This window comes from Juglans regia, chromosome 1 (genome assembly GCF_001411555.2).
Source record: "Juglans regia cultivar Chandler chromosome 1, Walnut 2.0, whole genome shotgun sequence".
In the NCBI taxonomy this organism is placed as follows: domain Eukaryota; kingdom Viridiplantae; phylum Streptophyta; class Magnoliopsida; order Fagales; family Juglandaceae; genus Juglans; species Juglans regia.
In genome coordinates, this window is record NC_049901.1 from 12611200 (window position 1) to 12632700 (window position 21501).

At 34.6% G+C, this 21501-nt stretch overlaps 1 protein-coding gene and 1 non-coding gene across 2 annotated transcripts; one reads left to right on the forward strand and one right to left on the reverse strand.

The window, feature by feature from the left end:
• Positions 1-11232: 11232 nt before the first annotated feature.
• LOC108990485 (U-box domain-containing protein 28-like) lies at positions 11233-12708 on the forward strand. Its single transcript, XM_018964469.2, has one exon. The coding sequence runs from the start codon at positions 11323-11325 to the stop codon at positions 12574-12576; it is 1254 nt and encodes a 417-aa protein (XP_018820014.1). The 5' UTR covers positions 11233-11322; the 3' UTR covers positions 12577-12708.
• Positions 12709-17600: 4892 nt separating this feature from the next.
• On the reverse strand, positions 17601-17751 carry LOC118344324. The gene has a single exon (XR_004798096.1). It is a non-coding gene; the product is annotated as a U4 spliceosomal RNA (small nuclear RNA).
• Between the last annotated feature and the right edge of the window lie 3750 nt (positions 17752-21501).

Sequence of the window (21501 nt, forward strand, 5' to 3'; positions counted from 1 at the left end):
CCCGTTAAAAACCATAACTTCTTCGCATGGTCATCCTCAATAGCAGCAATAATATGATAGGGGGAATAATTCAAAACAGATGAGCAAACATCCTTTCCCCAGAGTAAAGCAATTCCCCCCTTTCGACCAATACAATCAACAGTCAAGCAATTTGAAAACCCTAGCTAAAACTTACATACCTCAAATTCATGAGCTGTTAATCTTGTTTCCTGTAAAAACAAGATCTCGAGAGCTTCCCTCTTCACTAAATCACAGAGGGCCTGAATGTCTCATGGGTTCCCAAGCCCACAGACATTCCAACTTATGGTCTTCATCAATCCCAACGGGGCTGTTCAACAGTCTCCGTCGATCTAATAGCTTCAGGTTCATGATTGACAGCAACCTACACACTAGCCGCAGCCCCTCTCTTCGATTGTCTTACTGCAATACCCTCTATTTGAAAATGCCCCTTCCATTTTTTACTTCTGGAATGTTGAAGCCGTTGAGAAGAACCAAATTTAGAAGTTGTGGTTTCACGCAAAAACGACCAACGCTTATACTTTCAGCCACTAGACCCACCCGGTTTCTTCTTCAACACATGACCCTGACTTTCTTCATGGCCTGCTTCCTTTATATGCACACCAAGCACACATCATTCCAGCCCCTCCACTGTAGGCCCACTTGAAGTCACAAGCCCAACTGCATAAAACTAAGCACAAAGCCTCTGTTTCCATTCCATGTTTCCCGCATGTCCAGTTTCCTCTTGAACCATTTGAATAACCTCTGCAACTGTCCCAGAGATTTCAGGCCCCTTCTGTAACTACTTCCCAAAGAAATCCGAAACATGTCCTTCACGTCTCCCCCCAACTCCTCTACCCTTAAAATTGTCTCTGCCCTATTCGTCATATTCGTAACTGCAGTTACAACTGAGACTTCAAAATGACCAACGTAATCGTGTAATTTAATTAAAAATAAATTCAAATTTATAAATATTGACATTTTTTGCTCTTTGAGTCGATATTTAAAAAATTAAATTACATCATTACATTGGTTAATTGAATTTATTTTCTTTTAGAGTATGCAAGAAGGTAATATTATGAGATTTTTAATCTAAATTCAAAGAGCAAAATGAAAAAAAAAATAGTTGAATAGTAAAATAGTTGTAAATGAGATGTAAGGGTATCATTACCCTATATTCATTAATCATCGTTGCCCTGGCCTTCGTCCCCCTGGATCTCCTAGAGCACTCCCAACCCTGATCACCAGATTCATAGATACATATAAATTCATGAAGTGATGATGGGTAAAAGTTTTATGCCTTGTTTGGTTATGCAATTCAGATGAGATGAGATGATATATTTTATTGAAAATTGAATAAAATATTATTATATTTTTATTTTTATTTTGAGATTTAAAAAAGTTAAATTATTTATTATATCTTGTGTGGGAGTTTGAAAAAATTATAATGATTATATAAGATGAGATAAGATAGTTTGATTTTGTGTAATCAAACCAACCTTAAGCATTCAAAGCCCCATATCAGTAAAAAAAATATCAATAGGTTAATTGCCCTGCAAATGCATGGTTCATTTTTTCGAAGCAAATCTAGTTTATAGGATTGAAAAATATTTAATACGCAATTAAAAAAATATAAAAAAAGCTCATTTCTCCTATCTCTCTCCGGGCCACAAACCCTTCCACCACTGTTTTCCTATAACTCCCTTTCCTCTAGCCATAGGGGTGGAGAGTAGGCTTCACCCTCCCTCCCCCTATCTGGCCTTTGCTGAACCTAGCCAAAATTTCTTTTTGGTTTTCCTTTATTTTCTCACCCACAGTACGGAAATCTACCGATATGCTATCTACTGGCCTCCTACGACTGCCACGCGCCCCACCATTAGATTCTTCAGCCACCGTTCAGTTAGACGGTAGAAGAAAACTGACCAAAAGAGCGGCGCGTATGTTTCACGTGCAGTTCACACTGTGTGTAAGACCTATGTGCCACCATGCCAAGGGATGTATTTTGCCACCACGTGCGGCACAATCAGGGTCAGTGTATTCGGATCTATTAGATCTGACCTATACTTTATGCCAAGGGTGGCACATGAGTTACACACACCTCCATAGCTAGTGGTGGTCTTTCGCCGACAATTTGAATCTTATTCTGGTTGCTACTTTCCTATGTTCTTATTTTCTCTAACCAATGATCAAGATAAAATGGTCTTAAAAGTCTACTTCAGCCAGTTCAGCTCAACAAAATGCAGCATATCTCATTTCACTATGGCTTCTAACCGTAGAAAAACCGCTTTAAGTTGCTTTCCCTTGTGGAAAGTGGGTGGGAGCCAAACTTTTAGTTCCAAATCCCTTTTTATTTTTTATTTTCTCTTGTGTTGTATTTGTTAATCTTGGGATGATTGTTGGGGACTTCCACCCCTATTGAATTATCTTGTATCTTGTAACCCCTTTATTTTATCAACCATATGCTTGTTTGTTTAGGAAAAAAAAAAATATAAAGGAATTTGGAGGGTGATAGTGTGTGTATATATATACATACATACATGCATATATATATATATATATATATATATACACACACACATACATACATACATATATATATTCTCTTTAAATAAAATAACAAAAATGACAAATCACATGTTGATTAAATAGAGGTATGTGGTGTAAGGTTTCATGTACAACTTTTCATTCTCTTTAATTTATGTCATTAGTTGTCAAGGTAAACTCAACAGAGTTGACATTGATATTAATATTTTCATGCAAAAATAGATTTTATTTCATTTAGGGTTCCTTAGAGTTCGAACTACCTAACATCTTATGAACCTTTCACAGCTGACACATCTATATGACTAAATATGATATGGAAAAACTTTAAACCGAGTGTAGTGTATAGTTATATTTTATACATTCTAATAAAAAATGGATACGTAGATTATTTACATTATTCACAATAAAATCAATTTGAGTAAATAATTTCTCCAATTTATTCCTTTTTTCTCCCCAAGTCTCTCCCTTTCTCCCCAACTCTCCCTCCCTTTTCATTAGTCTCTCTCTCTCTCTCTCTCTCATCTCAAACTCGTCACCTTCTCAACCAGGAACCCCTCAAACCACAGATTTGAGTTTTGCTTTGCTCAGTAAATGGTTTATGCTGCATTTGTTTATACAAATGAGATGAGATGAAAGTTAAAAGTTGAATAAAATATTATTATAATATAATTTTTCTTTTAGTATTTAAAAAAATTAAATTATTTATTATATTTTGTAAACGAATTTAAAAAAATTATAATGATTAGATGAGACGATTTGTAAAACAATATCTTAAGCCAAAGATGTAAGCTTTGCTACGTAAGTGTTAGACTTCTGCATTAGAACAGTGTCCTTGGAGCTGAAAAGAAAGAGCGCCTTTTGTGGTTCCACTGTTATCAATGGAATAAAATTACATTAATAGATTGTTGTTCAAATGCCAAAGTGGCCAGAAAATTGTTTGGAGACATTGGACATAAAGAAATGGAATGAAGATGTTTGAATTCGAAGATGACTTGAAATGATTTGAGATGAACTGAGATGAGTTGAGATGGATTGTGAATAGTAATGAGATGAGTTGTGAATAGTAGTGAGATTTATGAGTTAAAGTTGCTGAATAGTAATGAATAGTAATGAGATGAGTTGAGATGAGCTGAGATGACTTGCGAATCCAAACAAGCCCTGAACATAGTCTTTTGCTACCCCACGACGCTTAAAAAAATCGGGGGGCAGTAACCAATGGGATCGATACTTCCGCTCTCTTCAATTCCATGATTTTTATCCTCAGCTCTACCCTTTTGAGCTTCATCTTTTTGTTTCTTCCGATGAAGCCTCCGTTTTGCTTTACGCTTCGCTCTTTGGCCTCATCCAGTATGCTAAATAGCTCGTCCCTAGCGCCTCTCGTAGCATCTTCATTGATTAAGCGAAATTTATTTTTAAAATTTAATCAATATCATATTTTTTTATATTTATTTATTTTATTTAAATTTAATTTCTACATTAAATTAGTTATTTACTCTTTATATAATAATAAGATATTATTAATTTAATAATTTTTTTATTTAATTTATTTGTATCATATTTTATAATTCTAACAATTTAATATTAATAATAATTATATTCTAATTAACTTATCATTATAATTAACTTAATAATTGATATTCTAATTAATATTAATTAATTTATTTATTTTTATCACATTTTATATTTAATAATAATAAATCAAACCAAATTTTTTAATTACAAAAATATCTATATATTTTGTGGGATGAGTGAAAATTGAATATTTTAATATTTGATTAACCTACTGTTCACCTACAAATTTAGAAAATCACTATAGTTGAAATCTAAAATTTTATAGCAATACGTAATCCAATATGGTAGTTTTTTGACACACATTGACTAAAGTTTAGCTATCATTAGACTCATAAGATATATATATATATCTATATATATGTTTTACGTTAATAATTAAAGTTCATAAAATAATGTAGTTTTTACAAAATTTCTATATATGTTTCCACAGGTCCCAGGCTTAAGGAAAAAACCATTCACTCCAGATCCATTACAGGTCAGAATTGACGGAGGTAGGGAGTTTTCCTGCTGTTTGTCGTGACAAATTAACGAACCATTCGCACCAGAAATGAAGCTGAAGGCCAGTGGTTCCGGCGAGTCGGCGACCCTCTCTTCAATTCGAAAGAGTGTAAGATGCGTATACCAATTAGAAAAAGACACAACATTAAAAGACGGTACTGTGTGTACAGTGACTTGACTGAGAGCGACTGAGTTATTTCAGATATAGGTTGTCCCACTGATTTGATTGTATCCTTAGGCTAGATTGGTCCTTCTCTCTCTCTCTACATACTAGATAAATTATTTATAAAGTTTTATATAAATTTTAGTAAAAAAAAAATAGATTTTATTTAAAAAAATATAAAAAAAATTATTTTTATTAATAAAATCTATTTTTTTATAATTATTTTAATAATATTTATCTATTCAAAACTTATACTTAATATTACTATTATATATATATATATATTTCTCGTAAATGATTTGTAAATCAGTTGCTACAAATATCGGCTTCTATGATCTGTAACTGTTGCATTTATTTCAGTTGCAGCAGATACAAGTATAAGAAAAAGTTCAAAAATTAGTTTCTTTGTTTTCGCGCGAAACGAAAATACTAGTCATGGGTTCATTGAATACATTTATATTAAGGGAAATATTATAAAATAATTTTATAAAAATAATTTTATAAATTAACATGAATTGACGTGATTTATTAAATTATAAAATTATTTTTCTAAAACAAAAATTATATAAAATTTACACATTTAGTACTTATAACCAATATCATACTTGGAAGCATGCTTTGTACCAGTCTGTAAAATAAACACATGACCGAAAGAGATCGGAACCTATCACTCGAAATGCAATGTAAAAAGGAAAATGACAACACATTACACAGTTAAATTTTAAAATAAAATATATTTTTGTAAAATATAGAAAAACACTGTCGTTTTAAAACGTATGTTATCAAATACGTTGTGTCGCCATCATTGCACACTTCAAAATAGGGAAGACAAAAGAAGGACCCACGATGTCGAGGTGGAATTCTTATTTATGGAGTCCTCTGGGTGGAGATTTAAATTATTAGGATCAGTTGATGATTTGAACCTCAAAAACAGAGCTGAGCTTATCTGTTCCTTTGAATGCATGTGAGAGCTTATTATATGATGCAGTCCTGAAACATAGTACTATCTGTGTCACTGAACCGCTAGATTCTAGAATGCCCCCCACACCTGCACTCTAGTTTTGGGGACCGTACACTTTCTCTTTTCTCTTTTTTGAGGGTTAGAGCGTGTGTGTCAGTCACTCTTCAATAGAGCAATTTCTAAGTTAATTGGGTGCAAATTGGATGGGAATATCGGGGCATTATATTAAAAAGAAAAAATAAATAAATTATCTAATTCTATTTTATATAATTATTATAATTTTTTTAAATTTTTATAAAAATATAATAAATAATTTAACTTTTTTAAATCTTAAAATAAAAATAATATTAACAAATTATATTATAATAAAACTTTATTCAACTTTTCATAAAATATTTTATTTCATCTCATCTAAATTGCATAATTAAACGTGACTAAATTTTTAGTTTTAGTTTTCAAACTTTTTTCTCAAATAAAAATTAGTGTCACCTATATTAATTTTTAATATATATAAATAGTTAACTAGGATTAAGATTCTAATGTTTGGATTCGAAGATGACTTGAGATGAGCTGAGATGAGTTGAGATGGATTGTGAATAGTAATGAGATGAGTTGTGAATAGTAGTGAGATTTGTGAGTTAAAGTTGCTGAATAGTAATGAATAGTAGTGATATGAGTTGAGATAAGTTGAGATGAGCTGAGATGACTTGCGAATCCAAACAAGCAGTTTCCAATTCCTTTTGTCTCAAAACGTGAGAAAGAATTATAAAAATCCGAAGGGGGAAATAGGCATGCATGCAATTATGGCCTCATTTGTTTTGAAAAAACATTTCATTTCATCTCATTTAATCATTATAAATTTCTCAATTTTTAATATAAAATAAAATAAACAATTCAACTTTTTCAAATTAAAAAAAAAATAATATTAAAAAATATATTTTAATAATATTTTATTCAACTTTTTAACTTTAATCTCATCTTATTTTTTAAAACAAACTAGCCCTACATTGCTGATGCAAAAGTCATCGACACATCGATGAGTTGGTACACGAGCTCCCATTGAAGTTTGCTGTAATTGCCTAATCCTCCTTTTATTATATTGCTTTACATGACCAACCTCTTACACGTACGAAAATGATTGATTTTTTTAACACAAAATGAATTGTACACGAACTGATCACGTACATTAATGTTAATGAAGTGTATATATAGATGCTAGCTGTAATTCATTGCTGGCCTCGTCTTCCTTTTTATTTTATTGCTTTACACCAATCTGATCTTCCTCTTCCTACCCGAAAATGATTGATTTTCTTACCACAAAATGATAACGAAAAACAGCCGGCATCCAGAGACAATGTACTCAGTGATCCACTGACTGTTATTCTGAGTGCCTTGCAAGCTACAACTCTATCTATGTTGCTCATAATCCTTTTCGAAGCAGAGGCCGTGTAAGCAAGGTCCTCATTAATTTAGACCTTTTTGAACCCAAACTTGCGTTTGAAATTGAAATGATGCCTCTCCACTCCATGATGAACATTCCAAACACTACTTTTTAGTTTCCGTAATGGGTGGGTGACTCTAACACGAACATTTCCATTCCAACTCCACTCGCATTTTGGTCTGTCTCAGACTCTTTTTCACCCCTAATTAACTAATTGGTCATCATGTCCAAGTATAAACAGTACTTTTTATATTAGTTGTACTACATGTTAGGAACGATGATTTGAAAAAGTAAAGTATACCACAGGATATAAGATTTATATGATTTGACAACGTGCTTAAGTTTATAAAACTATAAACAATTCTATTCAAATGACAATCAAAGATATATAAGTGTGACAATCGTACAAGAGTTTAATATAAGATATATAGTAAATCTGCAGGTGATCGGATCGGGTCGGGTCGGATTAAGATCCAAGATTGAAAATTCACCAAAAACAACGACAAATCATTGCCACAAACACATGAATCAAGCTCTCTAACAGTGTCGACCATGCAACATTCACATTGGTTTGAAAATATAGTTTTTCTATTCTATTTTTTGTAATCAATAAAATAGAGATCAAGCTGTGACAAAATTATTTGGTTCTAGTCATATTATAACTTAAGATGAATGATTCGCCAAGATTGTGAGGTTGAAACATCGTCTACGTAAGAGGCCGAAAGAACAGATCAACCAAAGATGGTTCAAAAGTAAAAGCTTTTAGTCATAAAATTGGACTCCAATTTCCACCACGAAACTCACCTAATTCTGTATACTTGGAAAAAAAATGGTCAAACTTTGTGATTTTCTTTTTTAAAATAAAGAGAATATATATATATTGGCGTGTGAATATCATTGGATCGGTGTTCCAAGTAGAGTTGTCAGTCAATAATATGAAACTTTGAAAATTTAGGGTAATTTGACTTTGAAACGGCAAGCAAAGATCCAATATATATTGTCGTCTTCATGAGATGATGCCTAACTACTGGACTTTGGTCGATTAGCAGAAATTAGAGTACATAAGTCTTCGGTCAATACTCGCATACACATTAATTGCTAGCTTTGTTTTTCTTCGTCGTTGAATATCCCTCGCATGCAGACTCCGGCGTACACGTACGTACGCCAATATAAATTGACTCCGCGCGCGTCTTTTTCATGCAAATCCACGTACGTACGTTCTTGGACATTTTAACGTCTAACGTAAGGTTTGGATTAAAGATATATACATTTCTGAAATTACTAAAAAATATCTTTTTAATTTCGGGGATTTTGATTATATTAATATAAAAGGTCATGACTCTTTGTACATGATGCACGGCATGGGCTTAAGGCACTTAATTTCCTCCTCTTCTTGATCCATTTTTAACGTGTACATAGCAGAGTTTGAGAGTTTTGTCATTTGAATATCAGAAGCCCCGCCCCACATGAAGATCAGAAGTTCTTTTATTTCCACCGTTTTCAATATTTATAGGATGTCATGTTAATGGAAAAAATAAGTACCACCTAGGAGTGAAAACCGACACCTTCGATTTGGTTTTGGGTTAAAACCGAAATCAATTGACCATGTAATTTGGAGAAAAAAAAGTACCGGCTGAAACCGACCGTGTGAAGGGGTGGAACCGATTGGACCGATTCATGGTCGATTTCTCGATTCTGGCCAATTTGAGCCAGTTTGAGATACAGACTCGACAGATGAGGGATGAAGGTAGGGGAATGGTGATGGACTCAGGGGGATGGACTTGACGGAGTCACAGCTAACGTGCGCTGCGCTGTCACTGGAAGGGGAGATTAGAGTGGAGAGAGATAGTCATCGCTGTGTTGGAGTCTGAGAAGAAAAGGGAAGTCGAAGTCGAGAAGAAGAGGGAGGGGAGGGGAGTGTTTAAACCCTAAGTCGAAACGACGTCATTTGGCTCAACTTAAACTAAACAATGTTGTTTCATTTATATATATTTTTTTTCAAACTGATGTTCTTGAGTGAAACGACGTCGTTTTATATATGTATAATTTAAAAAATACATAATTTATATAATCGGTCGATTAAATGGTCTGATCCAGATTCAAATCAGGATCAAATAGGTCGACTACGATTTTTACATAGTTCTGCCATCGGCGGACATGTTTTATGCAGGTTTTGACAAGTTTTGTGCTCCGGCAGCCGGTCTAAGGTGGTTCTGGTTGATTTCTTCTATTTGTGTACACCCCTGGTACCACTTGAATATTTTTTGTAATAATACAAAATATATTATAATTATACTCTGCAAAGAAAAAGAAGAAAAGGAACTTATTCCTTTGAATTAATCTACTGAAACCAGTTTTTTTTTTTTTTTTTTTAAAAAAATTGTATTAGGTGTTTAATTAAGTTAGTAAACTAGCATGGATGAACCCATTAAATTGTTTTAAAAAGTCTAATACGTAGTCGGTGTTTAAGAAGATAAATAAAGACAAAACGCGTGCCCTTGTGTTATTCAAGTCAAGGGTCTTTAGCATTTAATAGGTTCCAGATCGATGGCAGTGAGTGCACCTATACGCGAAATTCAAATTTTTGTACTACCATACAGAGTGCATCGTGACAAGACCCATTATGATTTAATAGTATTTTCCCTTTTTAAATTTAATACATTCTGAATGATTTTATATAATATTTATAATTTAATATATTAATTAATACGATTAAGAATAATAAAACTTATAGTGGAATTTCTCTAACTTTATTTTCATAAAAAAAAATGTGTGATTTATGACTATTTTTTATAGAATAATTTTATATATAATTATGAAATGTATAAATATTATATAATTATTTTAAAAAAAAGTAAGATTTATTATTAAAAATTAATTAATTTTATATAAATCTTTTTATTTTATTTATTTTTTAAAATAATTATATAATTTATAATTATAAATATATTTTATTTTCGTAATATATTTCTCTCAGTATTGTTTGAGTGGGTTTAAATATTAAATTGAATAGAATTAAATTGAATTGAGATGATAAAATATTATTAAAATATTATTTATTATTATTATTTTAAGATTTAAAGAAATTAAATTATTTATTATATTTTATATTAAAATTTAAAAAAATTATAATAATAAATTAAAATGAATTAAAATAGATATATTTTTCAAAAGAATCCTGAATTTAGGATCTGAACGGATGTAAAAGTTGCTATTTGCTCTACCCCCACGTTCTCGCCAGTCGTCCCCCATTATGTTAATTTATTTCCATTTGTCTTCCACCTCCAATCTTTACGTCCCACGTGTACCTTTTCCTACACTCGTAGCCCTTCACCATACGTCTTGATTTACAATTCCTACAAGTCAACAAGCAGATGTAGAATGCCGTGTGGTGTAGGTGGATGCTCTCGTAGCATTAGTATTGGCTTTTTATTTAAAATTTAATTAATATTATATTTTTATTTATTTATTTCATTTAAATTTAATTTTTATATTAAATTATTTATTTATTTTTTATATAATAATAAAATATTATTAAATTAAAATTTTTTTATTTAATTTATTTATATCATATTTTATAATTCTACTAATTTAATATTAATAATAATTATATTCTAATTAAATTAATATTAAAAAAATTATATTTTTAAAAATAATTTAATACTAATAATAAAAAATTAAAATTAAATTCATCTAAAATTTTACGTAAACTTGTTAATCACTAATCAAATATCTAACAATTAACATACTTATATTTTAATGTCAATAAAAAATTGACACCTAAACAATTTATATTTTTTATATAAATTATATAAATTTTGACCAATCATTTTATCTAGCCAAGCCAAAAAATACTCTAAACAAATCCATCGCATTGACCGAAGAACAAATATCCCGATTCCCCACCCCCCACACCCTCTCTCCAATTTTAGAATATTATATTATATCATTTCAATTCAGAAAATTAAAGTAAATTACTGACGTCACCGTACCTTTGACTCTCTCTCTCTCTCTCTCTCTTTTAAACTCACCCTGTGTCTTGTCTTCTCCGGACTCCTCCCTCGTCTCTCTCTCTCACTCCTTCTCTTTCTCTTTCTCTTAAGCTTTCTCGCTCAATATTCTCTCTGTTCCAACGGCGCTGAAAACATGGTGAGGGACGACCTGTACATCACGGTGCCCAGTTTCTTTAGGTGCCCTATCTCGCTCGACGTTATGAAGTCCCCGGTGAGCCTGTGCACCGGAGTCACCTACGACCGCTCCAGTATTCAACGCTGGCTCGACAACGGCAACAACACCTGCCCGGCCACCATGCAAGTCCTCCACAGCAAGGAGTTCGTACCCAACCGCACCCTCCAGCGCCTCATCCAGATCTGGTCTGACTCAGTCCGCAACAACAAAACCGGTTCGGCCGAGTCGACTCCCTCGCTCGAGCAAGTACAGGACCTAATCAAGGAGCTGCAGAGCAAAACCAGGGACGGCAATAGCAACAAACCTATCTCCGAGTCCTTATCGAAAATTGTTACTTTTGCGAGAGAATCGGAGGAAAACCGGAAGTTTCTCGCGAAAATGGACGGCTTCATTGTCACGCTCCTTCAATTTCTCGGCAATGCCAGTGACGGGGCATGTAAAAACATCGATTTTCTTGAACAAGTGGTCGTTGTTTTGGAGTTGGTACTAAGCAAAAACGAAGACCACCATAAGCTCACGAATTCGATGCTAAAAAGCGACCTCGGTTGCTTGGCTTCGCTGCTTCACGTTTTGCAACAAGGGAGAACCGATTCCAGAATCGCATCGGTTAGGATTTTAGAAACCGTCGCAAACGACGCCGAGTCGAAACTCCTGATCGCCGAAAAGGACGGATTATTGTCCGAAATGCTAAAACTAATCACTCCAGAGAACGATCCGGCTCTAATTGAAGCCAGTCTTAGATGCTTGATCCGGATATCGATAACCAAACGCGTCAAATCCAAATTAGTCCACCTCGGCACAATCAAAACATTGGCAAAACTCGTATCAGATTCGAGTTCGAGCGTGACGGTGACGGAGAAGGTGTTGAAGCTACTCGAAACGATGTCTTCCTGTAAAGAAGGGAGGTGGGAGATATGCGAGAACAGGGTGTGCGTGGAGGCGTTAGTGCAGAGGGTCCTGAAAGTATCGAGTGCGACGACGGAGCACGCGGTGACGATACTTTGGAGCGTGTGTTATCTGTTCCGGGATGAACGCGCCCAGGAGGCGGTAGCGAGGGCGAACGGGCCAACGAAGATTCTCCTGCTGATGCAGAGCAATTGCTCGCCTTCGGTTCGCCAAATGTCGGCCGATTTGCTCAAAATATTTCGGGTGAATTCCAAGTCCTGCCTTTCCAGCTACCATACTAAGACCACCCATATCATGCCCTTCTGATTTTTGTTTTTGTATAATTTCTCTCTGTTAGAAAAAGATGGAGAGGGAGAGATCGAAATTTGTAAATCAAAGGAAAGTTTTATTTTTTAGTTGGATGGATACAAAAGAGAATTCATTTGATTCTAACACAAACTTCTGATCTATTTTCTTTCAAGTACTTGGTATATGGGTGCTTTTTTCTGTTTGCTTGACAGAACAGGGCACAATATGCTTGTGCAATTCAGTTAAATCAATGGGCAATTTGCATAAATTTCATACCAATTGCTGCTACAATGGTCTTTGATATGTGGAACATTTCAAATGGCATCTCAATAATGGGTCTAAAATCTTACACAATTATGGGTGGATGATTCTAGCTTTGAGCTATAAATTTCTTTTTTTTGTTTGGAAAAGTTACCCCAGAAACCAAAAAGTAATTGAAATTTTAATCCAACATGATCAAGATAGCTTTTTCCATGGAGGAACAGGTTTAGTTGAGGATTGAATGGGGCATGTAATGGAGAACCTTTGGGCGTGTATGGGGGAATTCCATGGACGACTGGTTATGCAGTGGTATAGAATAAAAAAAGATCAAATGCTTTTCCTTTTTGCTTAGAAAAAAGAATGAGAAGCTGCTGCTGCTGGAAGATTGTGTGGTCACATGCTTTGGAGCCAGAAGAAGAAAAGGTTGGAACCTTGACGAAAGTGCCAACTTTGCCTTAGATTAATTAGAGAGAGAGAGAGAGAGAGAGAGAGAGAGAGAGACATTGTGCCTCCGATGTCTGAAATGGGTTGGTTTGCTTTTTGCTGATTGTAATGGTTTAGTTGATCTCTTTCTCTCCTCCTTAATAAGAAATTGTTAGATCGAATAAAGGAATGAAAGGGATTGGAATCCCAGTCGAAAAAGAAACGTCCTTAAAAAGAGGCAAAGATATACAAAGTTTGACCACTCGAATCCCAATGACAAATCTACCCAAAACAAAAATAAATTAGAGAATGTAATGCAAACCCTCGTCATCAATAGTCAGATTATGCATAATGTTAGGACAAAAGATGGTACTGAAAGCACAAGGCATTCACAAAGGCCATGAAATAAACTATGACTAAGGAAACCATATGCATCAAATCCTTGTTTGTTTTGTATTAGATTTAATAAAAATCTTCGCTGCAATGAAAAAGTTGGGGAAGGTTGGTTCTCCGAGCACTTGAGGGGACCGTCCACTTTTTTTATCTTTTTAATATTCTCATTCTTTTTATCTTTTAATAGAGAAATAATATTTCATGTATTATTTTTTAAAATTATTACACGACGTTTATACATTTCACAACTGTATATAACATTATTCTTTTTTATAACACATTATATTTATACATACGTGTATGTGGGAAGAAGTACTCGTGCATTGGATCTTTGTTTTGTTGATATGTGTATGTATATATATATATATTTTTATGTATTGGAAGGGCATTTTGTTTCTGCCCCTTTGTTTTTAGTGAATATGTCATCATTCCATTGGGGTAACATGTTGGTTCAACATGGACACCTCACGTGACCCTTTATCATTTTGATAAAACAAAAAAAAAAAAAACTCCATGATTTCTTGCTTGTAGCTAAGGTTTCGAGCGTGTTGTTGTATGTCAGTGGGACGCTCCACCATCATCATCATCTCCCCGCACGAATTTATTTTTTACACCTTTCGGTTCCCTGCCCACAAGAAAAAGTTTACAAAAGAGGACGATGCTACCATTTTACTTCCAAAGAAAACAAATAGAGATAAAATATCAATAATTCTTTGAATGGTCAAATCTAAAAAGGAAAGATCGATTGGCCCGTTGGACCAATCAGCTTGCCACCCAACTGTCCTTCCTCCCTGTTTTCAATGTCATAGGGCCGGCTATAATTTGGACAGATTCTCGTAGCTGTACACGTACGTTTAAATTTTGACTTAGAGTTCACCGTACCAATTTGCATCTTTCAAACTTGGTTCTAATTTCTGTTTTCTTTCATACCAATTAGCTACATCCAGGAATATGTATCGGGTTTTCTTTCTTTTATTATATCTGATATATATATATATACACATTTGTAGTAGTAATTTCTGTTTTTATTTTTTCAAGGTGGTGGGGGTCACTGCAATTAAATCAGGAGATCAACCTTTATATCAATCGGGGCCTAATTAGTTTGTGGTTGGAAGTTGATGCTACAAATGTTGGTGGTTTAGTCAAATCTAAAGCAGCAAGACAACTGAAGAAAAGAACGGTGCACCCACCACCACCACCACGAACTGATCATCTCCAAAACCAAATCTGTAATTGATCACTTATCAATGGATATTGCGTTGTGAAATAATAATATCTGCTCTTTCTTTCCTGTCGTTTTTCTTTCGATCCTTTTTCCCACTTGAAGATTGAAAACGTACTAGCTTGTAACTCCATTTATATCATGATGTTGATGCATGCAAGCAAGCAAGCTGGTAGGCAATTACAATTCATGATCAGTTGCCTGATTTCAATCTAATTAGGAGGACTGACCTATCAAGAATACATACGAATAGTGAAACTCTGATTTACTCGATTTATACGTGTTAGTAGTGGGTATCCCATGACCTATGTTATATCCGCATGGGTGGCAAAGTTACAAGTAGTTCCCCATCACTAAGATCTAATTATCTCCCTAGCACTAGTACGACTAAACTTCATAAAAGTTAATTAACGGCCACTCCATCAGAAAATGCTTTAAATTTTTGTACGTTAATTTTAAGAGTGTGAAAAGTGAACATACAAAAACAAAGGCTCCTGTCTCTCTTTCTCTACAATTTTCTAGAGCAAGTATATAACTTGATCATCAGCTCTTAATCTTGAAACATAAAATTATTTAGGAGACTCTAATTACCTCCTAAGCGACGTAAATGTACAATCACAACAAAGTGACGTGTCCTATAAGACGAATAAAAATCTGAATTTGTGAGAATTTCGCTTATTGAAATAATTCAAATTAACCTTATTTAACCGTATATATAAGAAAGGTTGGCATGAACAATGAACAGACACTTCTATTTTCTTTCTCACTATATATAGTATATATCTTATAAGCTTTCTTTTTATTTCTTCTGAAACTCCGCATAGACATTATCTTGTAGAGTATGCACGTCTTATTATGTAACTATAATAAGAAATTTGTGCAAGGAACTTAAGTTTTGGACATAAGATCTTCTTAAATTAAGCTCCTTTCCTTCATTAAAGTTGAGTTTAATAATCGCGTGGGTATAAAGGTGCTTTAAAAGTTGGTAGATTTGGGGTAGGAAATGACTGGTTGTCTAATCTTGGGATTAATTGTACTTCACACGAACAAAAAAATATTCCACTTTGAAGAAAACGCCTCGCGTAATTTGATGATAAGAAAGCCTATCTCCCAGGCATATATACCATGCAGGAATCTTTTGATTATGTCTGCATGGGACCTGGATCACCTGCATCACTAATTACCTTTCAAGCTTAATTCGTGGCCTTGGACAAAAGAACACATACAGCTAGCTAGCAAGGCTTCCTGTCACTCGACAAGAAAGCTTTACCACTCACATGAGGTTTCAGCTGCTAGCTGCGTCGTCTTCTCAGATAAAACCAAAACGAGTTGGCTTAATTGTACCATCTCAATTATATTATATTATACGCATTTGACTCATTTCTGCTATATATATATATATATATATATCTGCCTGCAGATCTGTAGGGTCCCCCAATTATTGGAATATTTGGCTATATTATCTGATCCCAATCGACAAAGTTTTTGAGACCAAAGTTTAGACGCACGTACGTACGAGTTGTTCAACAGTACTCATGAGATTGATGTAAATAATAGATCGAGCATGATAACGGAGGGAAAGATCACAGGTAGAAAGGTAATGTTCAGAGCCTAACTTTTTCCACTCATATGCATGGTTGGCAACATTCATGTTGGGTACGTGATTGCAACAGATCGATTGGAGCAATATTCAAGTACCGGCTTTGGTAAAATTTAAAGAAAACAAGAACTAAAAGTTGCTCCATCTAATTCGACTGAGATCGATACCAGACAATTAGGCATAATATTCCAAGTATATTAATTGCCTCCATTAGATGTTTGATGGAAGGTGGTAAAGAACTTATAAAGATCATGGCATGCATGCAGTGGTGGTGGCCATTTTGGTGATTGTGCAAAATGACAGTGCCATTGCAGCTTAATAATTTAGTACGTACGTGCAGGGGTTGCTCTTTGGGTTCTAATGGCATCGTCCCAAGGCAAAAATGGCAATATTGTAAGAGTTTTGAAAACAATTATGCTTTTCGTTCTAAATCAATCAACATAAGTACTTATATTATAAATGAAAATCCTTTATATATGCATGGTGTTCATGATCCATGAAGAACCATTATATATATATATATATATATATATATATATATATATATATCGTTATAAATATTCTGATCTCCTTGCTTGGGAAAGAAGAAAAAAGTGAATTCAAATTGAAAAGAAAATAATTTAAATTTATGGAGATTCGATTCTTTTTCCTTGATGTATAAATATTGAGGAAAAAAAAAAAAGAAGAAGAAGTTAATGTTCATGCACTTTGTGAAATGAAACTTTGAGTGCTCTTAAAATATTGTCTGATCAAAGAGAAGTGGTAGACCCCTCAAACTATATTCTCTGGTTTAGCCATGCATGTCCAAATTTAATTGATTTCAGTTTGTAGTGCATTCTATGGATATTGCTTAATATTATATCAATTTGATGCTTAATTTCTCCGGAGAATATTTAATGACTCAAAAAGTGAAAACCAATATGTACGTACGATGGCGAGCCTAGTAATTATTTAATTAATTATTGTCAGTAGAATAGGCTTGCAACCCGTCCAACCCGTATTACTTTTTGACCCGATCCGACCCGACCGCATACTCAGATAAAAACAACCAGACCCGTGACATGCGGGTCGGGTCATTTGATATTCACCGACTCCTGAGAAAACTTTCCCAATTCCTCAGTCTCTTTTTTTTTTTTTCGTAGAGCTTTATCCCGAGGGGGGAGCCTTCCAGAAATTCTCGAAGGCCAAGGTTGAACCCAGGCTGAAGATAGGGTTCGGAAATAGTTTTCAACCAGCAATAGACGCACCTCGGTTAGAACCTCACTAGCTTCGTCATTGCCCCAAGCGCAAAGATAACCCAGTTACCCAATTCCTCAGTCACAACAAAACAAAAACCCCAAATTCCTCGGAAGCAAAACGAAAACCCCAACAAAATCCAATGCCATCGCAACGTCGCCGTGTCGTGCATGAGCTTGAACGAAGAGCTTGGCTTGTTATATTGGAGTCCATCAACGCCCACAAAGATGCCGTAAACGTCGTCGTCGCGGGTTTCGATGCCTTTGTGTTCACGGGCTCGGTGGCTGGAACTGTCAAGGTATGGCGAAGGGAGCTACAGAACCAAGCACTTCCTGGGAACGCGAGAAGAGGCAGAGTGAGAGCCAGAGTGAAGAAGAGGCAACAGTCGCCTGAGTTGGGGAAGGGCAGATGAAATCTATGTAAAATCTTACCTGATCAATGATCATCCGACGTTGGTTGAAGATGAAACAACAGGCGATTCGCAATCATCGGTGACCAACAGGGGCGACTTGGCTGCTAGGTTTGGCTTGAAGATCAATCATCGAAGTGTTTTATTTTTATTCTTTGTAAGAGTCGAGTTTGCCCGTTATTTATCGGGTTCAACCCGATGTTGATGCAAAACCGTCTTCTATCGAACGGATCTAATCGGGTCAGACAGGTTGACGGGTCCAACAGGTATTTTGCACAGCCCTACAGTAGAACTTCTGGAAACCAGAGTATAATAAGCAAATGCCAAATGCTGATCATTGCCGATCGAATTAGAATGCGCAAAACACTGATCTATTCATTTTATAATTTATGATCATTTACGTATCATGTGATCTTTTGGGTCGCAATTCTAGTATTTATTCTCGCTCACTAAACTCAAGCCTCGATCGTTAGTGGAAATGTTACGTCACACCCGCAATGAGATGTCTATTCGTGTTCATTGGATAAAAATAATGTATACTTTATTTTGAAAAACTGAGGCCGGTTTAGATAAGATGTTTTGAATAATAATGAAATTTTTTTAGTTGAGATAAGATAATTTGTAAAAAAATGCATGTTTTAATAATGAGAAGAGATTATATAGTTTTGACTTTTTAGTATTTGATAAAGGAAAATATTAAAACCACAACTGGATATTCCTAACTGGGATCCCGATTATTTATTTATTTTTTCTACTTAATGATTAAGTAAGTATTTTTTATTGATATTGTGAATTTTTTTTAAAAAGTAAGTCGGGATCCCCCATGTGTGGGTATAGAAACACTATTTGATAAAGGGGTGGGTTCCACCAATAATTGAATAATAGTTATGAAAATATTAATCAACAATAATATTTATGAGTAATTAAAAAATCTATCATAAATAAATTTAAATCCCAAAATATATTGGAAAGTTGTTGGCCGAAATTTATAATTTTTCTTTTTTAAAAGATATTTTTATCTATTTATTTTTCTATATATAAGAAATTCGCCATTTTTTATTGTAATTATAAATTATAATAATTTTGATTATTGTAATAAATAAGTATATAAATTATGTTGTAGATTTGTTTTAAATAATTTATTAATTTCAAATTTTCTAATAAAACCCCAAAATGCACTTATATTCAATACTCACAAAATTATCAATTTTTTTGTGAAAATATATTATTCTGATAATGACTTAATGATTATTCTATTTTAATAACAAATGAATTTTTTTTTTACTGTGTGTGATTTTTTTACTGTTTATGTCAGAAAGTAATGTGATGGGTTTGAAAACTGAAATAGAGATGTGAAATTAGCCATTTGGATAAACAAAACTATCTCATCCGTACAAATCAGTCATCTGGCAAACCAAACCGGGCCTAAAAATAGAGAAATTAAACTTAAAAAACATAAGCATATATATAAAAAAGGAAAAAAAAAACAGATCTACAAAGGTTGGCCCTGTGCAAATTCAATGATAGTTACGCGAGCCTACAACCCATGTGAATCCAAATCAACCACCCCACCACATGATTCAAGTAGGTGGCTCCATTAGTAGCGATTAAATTGGATTAGCTAGGCAAATGTCAAGTTTAGCTAAAATTTAACTAATTTGTCCGTTAAAATGCCCACATTAGATTAGGCATTGTTGTATAATTTGGTTATGGGCTACAATAGGAGTGATACCTGCACCCACCGGATAGGGGTACCCCTGTCCCACCCCCCGTCCCTGCAAGGGTAGGAGAGGTTTGGGCCTTTGGTGGGTGGAGCCATTCGTCTGGCACTAGGGGATGGATTGAACCCCTGGTCTGTTCGCCTATGCTGGTTACAGAGTGCCTATTGCCTACCCACGGCCGCCAAAACCCACCCAGTGAAGAGTGAACCACCAACCAATCGGGGAATAACCAAGTTACCAAATACCAACCAGTGAACCTCCAACCACAGAGAGAGAGAGAGAGGCAGACCACGTTAGTGACGGCGACCAGCTAAGGGCAACCAACTAGTGGTGATGATGATGCCATAAAATACTAAAATAGAGGCACGCGCAAGGAGGGGAATGGCTGGAGGATTTCCCATTTAATACAAAATCCTTTATTAAAACGATGTCTTTTTATTAAAGAAAATATTTTTTTAATATATATCTATATATGTACGTGGACCAACGGGGCCTAGCATGGCCCAGGCTAGGCACTATCCTCGCCTGGGTTTTTAGGTGCGAGCTAATGGGTGGCGAGGCCTCTGCCGCCCACCCCTAAGCTACAATAGCCCAATATATTTGTTTGAGCAACAATAACTTAGCCATTGGGTTTTATATTATTTCTATCTCCTCAAAACTCTCCCTAGGAATGAAAGGCTCACTCCCTGCAAAAACTCTCGCATGCTACAAGTTCCTCTCCCAAAACCTTCCCCCTCGCCCTCGTGAAGCCCCTTTCCCAAAACCCTCGCCCTCGCGAAAGCCCCTCTTGCTCCCTCTCGTTCATTCCGGCATTCATTGAATGATCAATGACAGCGAGACTCCACGGTCCATCTTCGCAAACATGGCTCTTCCCCTCGACGGTAGCTCGTCTTTTTACAACATCTATTGTTAACCATACATTGAGTACTTTATCTCTTCTCCTAGTTCTCTTACTATTTCTTTCATCTTTTGCTTCTATTCGATGATAATCAACATGGTTATTTTTGTGATTTGTATAATTTCTTGACTAATTTATTAACAACTCTAATTCTTGTATGAACATAGCTCATTTGATGCACATAATCAAGGTAATACAAATCCAAAACATACAATTATGCTTTTTCTAAGCTTCAAAATTGTGTTATTAGCTTTTGATTGCAACAATCAACTTAGATAAATTATCCATTGTCATGTATGTACCAAACTTGCAAGATCAATGGAGCATGAATTAGAACCTAGAACTGAACTATGATGTTAATTTGATGACAAAATGGTAATAAGGAAAACCATCAAAGAAGAAATTAAGATAACATTCACATATGTTTTCACAAACTCATGTTTCGCTTGTTACTCCTTTAAGGGATCAATTCCCGATCGTCTTAGGTGATGGCAACACAAAAAGGTATTTTCAAACCAATCATCTATTGCCTTTGTGAATGCAAATGTAGTAGTACTGCCTAGATGTAGATACATATACACAGATGAAGGAAATGTGAATATATCAGTACAGACTACTAATGCTTACAAAACTTGGGTTCATTAATTGTTAACTAGGTAGCTAGTCTTTGATTCTAGATTTGTATTACCCTAATCATCTAATGATGGTTGCCTTAATCTAAGGTTGTTTTGAGTGCTATATTTGATGGTTGCCTTAATCTAATGGTTGCTATTTTGAGTG

Bases quoted from the DNA above. Each gene is read 5' to 3' on its own strand.
- LOC108990485 (XM_018964469.2), top strand. From the start codon at position 11,323: ATGGTGAGGGACGACCTGTACATCACGGTGCCCAGTTTCTTTAGGTGC.